This window comes from Galeopterus variegatus, unplaced genomic scaffold, assembly GCF_000696425.1.
Source record: "Galeopterus variegatus unplaced genomic scaffold, G_variegatus-3.0.2 Scaffold675, whole genome shotgun sequence".
In the NCBI taxonomy this organism is placed as follows: domain Eukaryota; kingdom Metazoa; phylum Chordata; class Mammalia; order Dermoptera; family Cynocephalidae; genus Galeopterus; species Galeopterus variegatus.
Genome location: NW_007726786.1, coordinates 217,550 through 227,779, shown reverse-complemented (window position 1 = coordinate 227,779; position 10,230 = coordinate 217,550). Strand labels below are relative to the sequence as shown.

The 10,230-nt window shown below is 48.8% G+C and overlaps 1 protein-coding gene across 1 annotated transcript; it reads right to left on the bottom strand.

Moving 5' to 3' along the window:
* Nucleotides 1–3,377: 3,377 nt before the first annotated feature.
* CCK (cholecystokinin) lies at nucleotides 3,378–9,027 on the bottom strand. Its single transcript, XM_008571290.1, has 3 exons — nucleotides 8,968–9,027; nucleotides 7,698–7,913; nucleotides 3,378–3,774 (listed from the first exon to the last, which is right to left on the bottom strand). Exons 2-3 carry the CDS (start codon nucleotides 7,909–7,911, stop codon nucleotides 3,641–3,643), a joined length of 348 nt encoding a protein of 115 aa, XP_008569512.1. The 5' UTR covers nucleotides 7,912–7,913; nucleotides 8,968–9,027; the 3' UTR covers nucleotides 3,378–3,640.
* Between the last annotated feature and the right edge of the window lie 1,203 nt (nucleotides 9,028–10,230).

Here is a 10,230-nt window from a genome sequence, read left to right as displayed (position 1 = left end):
TGTCTCCTTGGTAAAGGAAGAACTAGTTCTATGGCTGTCTCATGACTCTGTGTCTCTCTGCAGACTGGCACAGCTTAAAGAACATGGGATACAGTTGTTATAAGGATGATTTACAAATATTATAGGTAGTTTGGAGGAAATACCCGAGATCCTATGACCCTAACATGACTCTCTTTATTTTCACATAATCCCATTAATTGGTAAATGAATTTAATGGGATCAGAGGACCTCTTCACTTCATGTGAATCACAGTCATTTTCCATGTTTCTACATCGTCCTCATACATATCATTTAAATAACTGCTTAATTAATTGGATGTACATTTATTTCTTCAACAACCCCTTCACTGTGGAACATTTAGATTGTTTCCACTTCTTTAATATTGTAATGAAAATCAACACTCTTCTTTTTCCTTCTTTGATATTGCCAACCCTTTCTGGATTTTAAATACAGTGAAAGAAATAGGACTGGACATGTGTGTGTGTGTGTGTGTGTGTGTGTGTGTGTATTCGTGTGTGTTTTTGTATGCACGTGTATGTTTGTGTGTGTGTGTATGTGTGTTTGGGGTGGGGCATACTTCAGAGTGTACTGTCCCTCCCCGTGGATGGCACACATGCTGCCAGCCATCTTTTTGTGTGAGTGGCCTGTTTGTCAACTGCTAGTCCTTATGCCTATCCCAGAAGGACTTGGCTTTGTCCCTGAGTCTGCTTTACCTCTCTGATTTTTAAAACAAGTAATCTGATAAAACTGCTTTTAAAACCAATCTGTAACCTGAGTAGCAGGGATCAAGAGAGATTTTTCCCTTATTGATTGATGCATTGATTACATAAGTAAATACTTACTGAAAATCTACCATGTGCCAGATACTGTGGTAGGGGTTGGGAATATAGCAATGAACTAAACAGGCAAAAATCCCTGTCCTAACAGAGCTGACATCCTAGTGGGTGAGACAGAACCAATGAGTAGATAGACGTATAATGTAATTCCAAGTGATGATAAGCATGAGAAGAAAAAGGAAGCAGGGAAGGGGATAGAGAACAATGGAGGAACTTTTTTAGAGAGGATGCTCAGGACAGCCTCTTTGAGCAGGGAATATTGGGGCTGAGTGAGCTGAGAGGTCAAGCCGTGCTTTTGGTTGGAGGGTAGGGGGAGTGAGACAGGCAGTGGGAATAGCAGGTGCAAAGGCCCTGAGGTAGGAGTGAGTTTGGTGTTTTCAAGACATAGCAAGGACAGCAGTGAGGCTGGAGGGTCATGAGTGAGTGGGGGTGGTGGTGATAAGAGAGGACAGAGAGATGCGAGTGATGATGAAGTGTCCAGAGGGAGGTCTGTCCAGTGGGAGGTCCTTGGGGATGGTGAGGAATGTCTAGTGGTGAGTGGGTGGACTCTCATCTGGGGTCTCATCTCGTTCTCTGGGAGGTTATAGATCACAGCAGGGACAAACACAAATCATTTTGATATCTGGTAATGATGTTTTCAGAACCCAGAGCCCAGGGGAAATTAGCAAGCAATGGCTTTCTCTCTTTTTGCTTGGCTTCTGCTTTATTTATCTTCAGGACTAGCAATAGTTTGAAGGTGCTGGAAAAAAATATTCAAGGTACCTGGAAATCTACCTGGGTGATCAGGATTCTTTCCTTTGGCTCGTCAAACCCAAGTCAATCTGTTCTGGATAACAGTTTATTCCCCAAACTACATTTTATTGACTTGTCGACATGAGCCAGTTTGATGTCTGTTAGCAAACTCATTTCAGCATTCCCGATTGCCTATATGCGTCTGTCCTTCAGATTCTCCTTTGAAATGATTGTAACATCTTACTAGTTCCTTTGGGAATTGATGAGTTAAATGACATCTTTGACATGTGTTCATTTTATACTTGTGTGACTCATGACTCTACCTTTGAAAATGATAGTTTCACACCCACTTCCCTGATTCATAAATCACTAATTCAGATCGGACCTCTGTCATCCATTCCCCACTGTTGACTTTATATTAAATTCCAAGTCCCTTATAATCCCCCAGCCCCTACAAATGAACAACACACACACACACACACACGCACTCATCCCCACACATACCCCAAACCCCACACCTCCACACACACCCATGAAAAATATTTTTGGCAGTGTGTGTGTGTGTGTGTGTGTGTGTACACACATGCTAAAAACACAGGCATCTTGATACTTGAGACTGAATGGGGATTGGATACCTAAGATGAGGCAGTCTTGAAGACCAAATCGTAGGCACTGAATGAGGTAGAGACCTCAGGAGGGAATAATAAAGTGTGCCATCTATTTGGAGTCTGTTTTACACTGAATCCTAATGTCAGCTCAAGTTAAGAACTGTGCTGACCCAGTCTTCCTGGGGGCTCCCTCCAATGACTTTCCCTGCATCTGCTAAGGAAGATGGTGCTGAGTGCCAGAGGTGGCCAGGGAGGGCCCCTTTGAGACCAGTTATTGATTTGCCAATATTTTCTTCAACATCTGTTCCCTTTTGGGTTGCCATGTCCTGCTGCACTGGGCCACTGTGATCTCTGGGGGACAAGGATCTGAGGTTCCTGGAGGCTTCAACCGGGAGGCATGGAAAAGAGGCACTGTGGGAGGTGGGTATTAGATCGTCTCCGGGTGTTCCATTGGACTAGTTGCCTTGACTCATCCCTACAGAGAACTAACAACCAATCAGCCCATGAGAGGACAGCGTCTGCTAACTACCACAGTCCTCCCAACATGCCCACTGACTCTGGAATACAGTGGGGCTCAAGGGGGAAGCATTCATAGACTCTTCTCTGCACCATCGTCACTCTAAGTGTGGGCTGGGACCAGCACTGCCATCACCTGGGAACTTGTTTGGGCCCCGGACCAGACTTGCTGAGTCAGAATGTGCAGTTTAACAAGATTCCCCGGTGATTCCTGTGTACTCTAGAGGTTGAGAAGTGCTAGAGTGATGGAAGTCCCATCAACCTAGGCGCACTAAGCTGGGACACGTGAACCAGTCATACACACAGAGCCTGTGTCCTTATCTGCAAAGGAAGGACGATAACCTTGGTGTCACAGGGCTATGGGGTGATCAGACGCATGCAAACACACTGCCTGGCACTGCCCTGTAACTTAGTTAAAGGCTGAGAAAACCCCAAAGAAACCTGGTGTGGGGTGGGGCTGGCAGACGAGATCAGGAATCAGGATAGCCAGGGCTGGGCCCGAGCTGACCACAGAAGACCCTTTCACTGCCCGCCTTGTCTGCAGCAGGGAAGTCAGCTCCACGCCCGACCCCCATGTCTCAAGCCCTTTCTGGAACTGTCTGCTGCAGAGATTCATCCTTGGGCACTGCACATCAGGCTTCCCTCACACATTTTGAGGAGCCCTTTGCCCTCAGTAGACATAGAATGGGGGGCAGAATGAAATCACTTTAATAGCATAGCAACATTTTAGGACCAGGAATCACAGATGAAGGAAACATTTTGTCTTCCATTTGCACAATTTTGCTGAGGTGTGTGGTTGCACTGGACAATCTTACAGATTGAAAACGTAATAAATAGATACTTAAAATGTCAAACTTCAGAGACAAGTTATGAGTGCGATTGCTTTCTTATCCTGCCTCCTCTGCATCGGGAGGCTGCTTCCCGGCGGGCTGTCGGAGGCCGGGTCCCCTAGGAGGGGTACTCATACTCCTCGGCACTGCGCCGGCCAAAATCCATCCAGCCCATGTAGTCCCGGTCACTTATCCTGTGGCTGGGATCCAGGCTCTGCAGGTTCTTAATGATGGACATTCGGCCAGAAGGAGCTACAAGGGGCGGGGAGGAAGGAAACAGGAGCATTATATATAAGAACATCACTAGTTCAATTTGTGAAGGAGAACAATGGAAAAAGCTAGACAAAATATATAACATACACCTTCTTAGAGGTATCAAAGAGTTATCAAGGTAATAGAATTGCTGGAGAAAATTATAGGAGAGAAGAAAGACCCATGACTGTGTAACTGGAGAGAGGGCAATGTTTACTACTTACAGGTGTGTTTTGTGTTCTGCAAGTATTTAGGTGGGTTCATGTCCTCCTGCCTTGCAGAGACTGACTTGCCTAGGTTTTCCTTTGTCTCCCTACCCCTCAGGGTGTTTTCCTTGTGTAGTTGGCCCTCAGCAAAAGACAACCACGGCTTCTGCAGTATGTACCCATTTCTTGGTCTCACCCCTTAATGTTCCCGAACGTATCTTACCTGTCTGGAGGGCTCTTGTTATTAAGGTAGTGCAATTACAATATCTTGATGTTGGAATGGTTAAAAAAGTGGACTCAAGTCCCATTGCTATATAAATACTGTTTAAAAGTTGTTAATTTGAAAGGTACATTCTTTTAAAAATATGATATTCAGAAAAAGACACACTGTCAGACTCAAATCTTGGCAGCTCAGCAACCATCAAGGAAGACTTGAATCTGACAGTGTGAGTGAGAGGTAGGAAAAGAGGTAATTTAAATCAGCTGTTTTGACCAAAAACAAGAACTGAACCTGAAATGGGTCCTTTGGGATGGCAGAGTCCTTAGGAAAGCATGATCCTCATGTATAATTCACATTGAGTGAGCAGGGACATGGACAGGTGGTTTTTTTGGAGGCATGTGACATAGTCCTAGCTCACAGATCATAGACAGTGGCCTCATGGGGTATGATATCAATATAACACCTTGTCCTGCGCAAACTAATGGTTAAGAAAGGCCATTTAGGGATGTCAATAGACAAAGTACAGGCCAATTCAGGAGTAGAAGAGAGGAGGATGCTCAAGGGTTCCCATGGTGTTGGGGGGCACAATGTCCCCACTTCTCGTGGTGCTGACATATGGCCCTTCTGCATGAGGCTGCCCTGGCCAACTCCTGCCCAGAGGTGGAGCAGAGTCAGACTGTGGCTTTTTTTTACTGATAAATGACACTGCAGAGGCAGTTACTCTGTCTTATGGTGTCACAAAATTAAGCAAACTAAATTAAAAAACAGGAAACAGCTACACAGAACAACATCCTTACCCTTTCTCTCCCCTCCCGCATCCTTTCAAGTTTTGGAACCAAGAGTCAACTCAGCACATCCCAGTCCTTTTTGCACATATTCCCAGCCTATGCAGGAGAAAATCAGCCCCTGCTGTTTAATTGTTCAGCACCTTCCAGGTGAAACATTAGTCCTTGAAATCAGCAAAACCTGAAGACCCAGTTACCTGTACACAGTCACGTGGAAATCTGACCCATCCTGCTGCCTGCTCTGATGATGAATGTCCACTCTAAGAGCTGGGCACAACCTGAATTTCTATCTAATGGAAGCAGAGTGACAGCTTCAACGTGAGCAAGCAGCCTCAGCTGTTGGTGGGGGCACTGTGTCCAGCCATGGAAGCTGCAGTTATTACACACGCAACTTCCCATCCCACACACAGCTCAGTCCTCACGTCATGTGTACTTACCAGGATCCTCACTCACTTTCCCAGTGCCTGACACAGGGGAGGGACCTAGAATTCAATTGAAGGGCCTGGCTCCTTTAACATTAAAACACAGAATGAGCAGTACAGCTGGGGAGCTGAATGGCTTCCAGACCCTTCGGGGAGGTCAGTACCTGGCTAGACCCTCAGCCCTGCTGCTTCCCAGATGTGCAGACACATGTAGGTTACTCACTCTTGTAGAGCCCTGGCTTACGCACAGACAAAATGAGCATAACAATGCTTACTGTGCAGGGCTGTTGCGATGACTGAGAGATGTAGCATTGGGGCTTTGCCAGGCATGGAGCAGGTGTGCACTAAATGCCACTATGTCACTAGATGCCTCCCTGCACCATCCTTCAATAGAATTGCTTCTCCTCAGACCATTAAAAGCTCTGCAGACAATTTCTAATGATAAACTCTTAAGTACTGCTCAAAAAGTACATTTCTTGTTTAGAACCTTTAAGCATAATATATACTATAGTTGAGTAAAAATCTGATTTAATCTCAAAATATGTAAAATATTCAAGGAAGCCATGCAGTATCTATATGTGTAAATATTTATTCCTGGCTTAATTTGTCAGATAGGAGAGTATGATTGTTTTCTAGCTGGTGCTGCTCCTGAGTGTTGGCAGCTGAATTTCGGAGTGACCGCTGTTCTCACCTGGGTTTGATTGACACACAAGCTGAAGGCAAAAGGTAAGGGGGTGGGGGGTGGTTTGAGGAAGAGCTTTCTAACTAATGTTTGTGCTATAAGAGCCACTGGCAAGTGTTAGTTCCAGGAAATAATTTGGTAAGTAGCTTTTATTTATGTTTTTCTTCCTAGAACTGTTTCTCTTGGATCTTTCCTAAAGTTGGGGAGGGGGGTTTCCAGATTTATGGCTCAATGAAAAGCTAAGGATATTTCAGACTGGTCTGGTTGAAATTCAACCCACATCTGGAGACAGATACTAAATTACTTTCAGACAGCAGGAACCCAAAAAGCAAAACAGAAGTTGGTAGTTGAAGCAATTTCCCAAAGAGAGGAAGAAAAATAACAAATCACCTGCCGTTTTTTCCTTCTGAAGTCCCCTGGTCAAAAGACCCCAGTCTCAACTTCATATGAAACCAGGGGAGACTCTGGAGAGCCGAGCCCTCCATTTTCTCCCTCTCCTGTCGAGCCATGAGTTAAGGTTCAGGTCCACGCCCTGACACAACTGGGTAAGAGAGCTTCATGGGAAAGGGAGCCCACCTCCCACAGCCCTCCCAGCAGCATCTGCTGAATGGCTGTAACCTCCTGCTGTGTCGGTCCAGGTTAGCACACTGCTGCACAGCCACCGTTCATCTTCAGTGTCACTGTGGATAAACTTGGTAGGAAAAACTGCCCCAGTCAATTCATGATCCTAAGGACCGCAAGAGGTAGATGAGCCTCCCTCTGACTCATGTACATGAAGAGTGGGAGGGGGCTTCGGGGAACTCTAGCCTCATCTTCTCTCTGCAGATGAGAAAGTCAGGCCCGCGAAAGGGTCTGTCTGCACGCCACTTAGCTAGTGGGTGGGACGATCACCTTATTCCTGGAAGATGCTGAAAGAACTGTAATTTGTTCAGCTCTTACTGCAACCGGGACCATTTCTCCAACAGCAAAATAAAAACAAACACATCTCTCCCTGCATGATTATTTTAAGTCACTACCAAGGAAAACTCAAAAATGTGACTGATTCTTCCCTCCCACTACACATCGTCACTTTTTTTTTTTGCCTGTTGGGTCATTTCTTTTTAAACTGTTGTCAGATCTGAAGCATTCTCAGCATTGATCACCTCCTGCTAGAAGATTCAGTAATTATCTTTTAATATCCTCATAAAATGGTGTTGATCTTAAACAGCAACAGCATACCAAAAATTAGTTCAAAGAAAGTTTTTTTTTCTGAAGCATTCTCAGCATTGATCACCTCCTGCTAGAAGATTCAGTAATTATCTTTTAATATCTTCATAAAATGGTGTTGATCTTAAACAGCAACAGCATACCAAAAATTAGTTCAAAGAAAGTTTTTTTTTAAAAAAACAGGATTCCACACCCTCTCTCAGTTTGCTGCAGAGGACGTCCGGAACACTGCACTGTCTGCCGCAGTGTAACTCAGGGAAGAACGGTGAAAAACTTAGCTCAACGTGCAGTCTGTGTTTCCTCCCAGGGGGTTACCTCCGTCAGGCGGGCGCTGCACAAGAGGCTCAGGACTGGGGGCCCGGAGCAGGGGCCGAAGTCAAGGAGGGGAGGCAGCACCCTTACCTTTCCGCGCCTGCTGGATGTATCTGGCCAGCAGCGCGCCCAGGCGCGCTCGGGGCTCCCCGTCCGTCCTCTGCACGGCCCTCAGCTGCCTCCGGGGCGCCTCCCCTGCCCTTTGCACCCCGGAGCCAGCGGGATCTGCGCGGGGCACCGGCTGCGTCAGGGCGCCCGCCACCAGTACCGCCATCAGCACGCACAGGCACACGCCGCTGTTCATGGCTGTGGAGAGCGAAGGGGAGGGGACGTTAACGAAAAGCCTTGGCATCCGCGGGCTACTGCGGAGGGTCGGGCACCCAGAAGCGGGCTCAGATCAAATCGGGCGCTCCAGACCCGCCAGGCGGGCGCAAGCACGAGGGCTCGCCAGGCGCGGACCGCGGCCGAGTGGCCACAGCGCGCGCGTCCCGGTGCGCCCGGCTCGTACTTTGGGTAATCCACTCCCGGTGCCAGGGCGTAGAGACCCTGTTTCCTGACACGTTTAGCAGAAGGAATGCCTTCTGCTTTCCTTAAGTTTGAGGCAGCGTTTGTAGAGTGTCTCTCTTCTAACTGGAAAAGCGCGAGATTAAACACAGTCTGAAAAATATGTTAAAGAGAAGACTCCGTAGGAGAAATGAGACCCTTGAAGAAAGGTGGCACCTTCCAGATAGCTAAGAAGCTTTCGATACAGAAATAAATGGGGGTGGGGGGGAGAGAAGAGCACAATTTAAAATGTAGAAGCAACAAATAAAAACCATATCTATAAAGTTTCCTCAAACCACTACGCAAAACATAGGCAGGGTTTAAAAATTCAGAATATGCGCCCAGCCCTCAGTGGTTGCCAAAGCCCTGCTGCATTTTAGATCTGCAAGCTGATAAAACACCCGCGCATTTCTGCCCTTAAAGCTCTGTATTTTTTTTTTTTTCAGCATTTAGAAAATGAACTTAAATCGTAAAACCCCGTGGTATTTTACATGGAAAGGTTGCAGAGTGCATCGCATCGCGCTGTAACAGCTAACAAATCCTATTTGCGTGCGAATCCTAGCGAATGGATATTTCAGCATTGTACGCAAAAGAGAAAAATGATGCGGATGTGTGAACGTCTCTAACACAGCTTTCCCCACTCAGCCCTCATTTTTAGATCCAGCACCGTTATTTCTGACTTTCAGGAATGTCTTCCGAGCTGTCGGAGGCAAGACACAAAGTAGGAAAACGAAATGGGAAAGGGCACAAAACTGAACACAGCGTTCTTCAGAGACACATGACACTTGGATCCCTGCCGGCGAGCGGAGGGACCTACCTTCGGATGAAGACGCAACTGGCTTAGCGTGTCCACCGGAGCAGCCCAGCAGCCCAGCCGCCCAGCCAAGTTCAAGGGTGGGCGGGCTGGAGGCTGCCTCTTAAATAGCCCCGCCCGGCGCTGTCGGCCAGTCATCTATTTACCCAGCGCTGACGCAGACGGACAGCGACACGTGCCCAGAGGGGCGACAACCACTTGAAGTGGCTCCTGGGGGAGAGGGAGAAATGGCCCGGTGGAGTCTGGTTAACCCCTCCCGGGCGGGTGCCCCTCGTCCGGCCTCCCCCAGCCACGTCCAGCTGCCTCGCCCCTGCCCATCCCAGCGCGGCGCTCTCCAGGGCGGGAACCTAGGAGTCCCGAATCTCCTCCAGGGTGGAGAGAGAGCTGCCCGCGTTTAGTACGCTTTGGGGACAGGATGGACCACAAAGGAAGCGGGGGACAGTAGGCAGGGCTGGGTGTCAGCACGGTTAGCTGCGAGAGGGAGAGGGTGGCGGCCTGTCTCCTGGTGCTCTGATCGTGCGACCTGTGTGGGCTCACTCTCGGGACGGAGTGCGGGGCTCTTCGCTTCCTTCTCAGCCCCATTAAAAGCTCCCGAAGTTTTCTAGGGTTCCTAGGGCGAGTGTTCCTGGGTCAGTGACAGGGCTCTGGCCACAGCTGGCTGTTGGCGTCCCGGGCCTCTTTATGTCCCTGTAAAATGAGGATGGCACCGTCTGGCTTCGCTCAGAGGAATCCAGTTTGGGAAAGGACTCTGTGTTCCTCTCGGGCCAAGTTCCCGCCTACCCGTGTTGTCCGCTGGTTCTGGTCGCCAAGTGGCGCCAGCGAGTCCCCTAGGATCTTGTTCCCCACCGCACCCCCAAGCTCCAGTTGGCCGCGGCCTCTGCCTTTCCCACTTTCCCCACACGCGCTCACGCCCCCGGCCCAGTCCCCGACAGAGCTCCGGCTGCTGGGTTTCTAGACAAGGACCTCGCCCCTAGTCACTCACGCGCCGCCCGGAGGAGGGAGGGGAGGCACCCAGGCTGCTACGCGCCCTTTCCTGCGCGGTCGCCCCCTGGCTCCGGAGCGGGGCGACCCTGAGCCACTCAGTGCTCAGTGGTTCTGTACCCCCGTAAGCCATTTGGGTTGGAGCCCCCAGGCTGGTGCTTGAGTTCGCCGTGTCCCTGCAAAGGCACTGCCAACCCCATCTTACGGCCAACCGAGGCGCGGGGAAGAGCAGAGCCACAGCATGCCCCTCACGCCTCCGCGCACCGAGGCCTCCCAGTCCCGGAG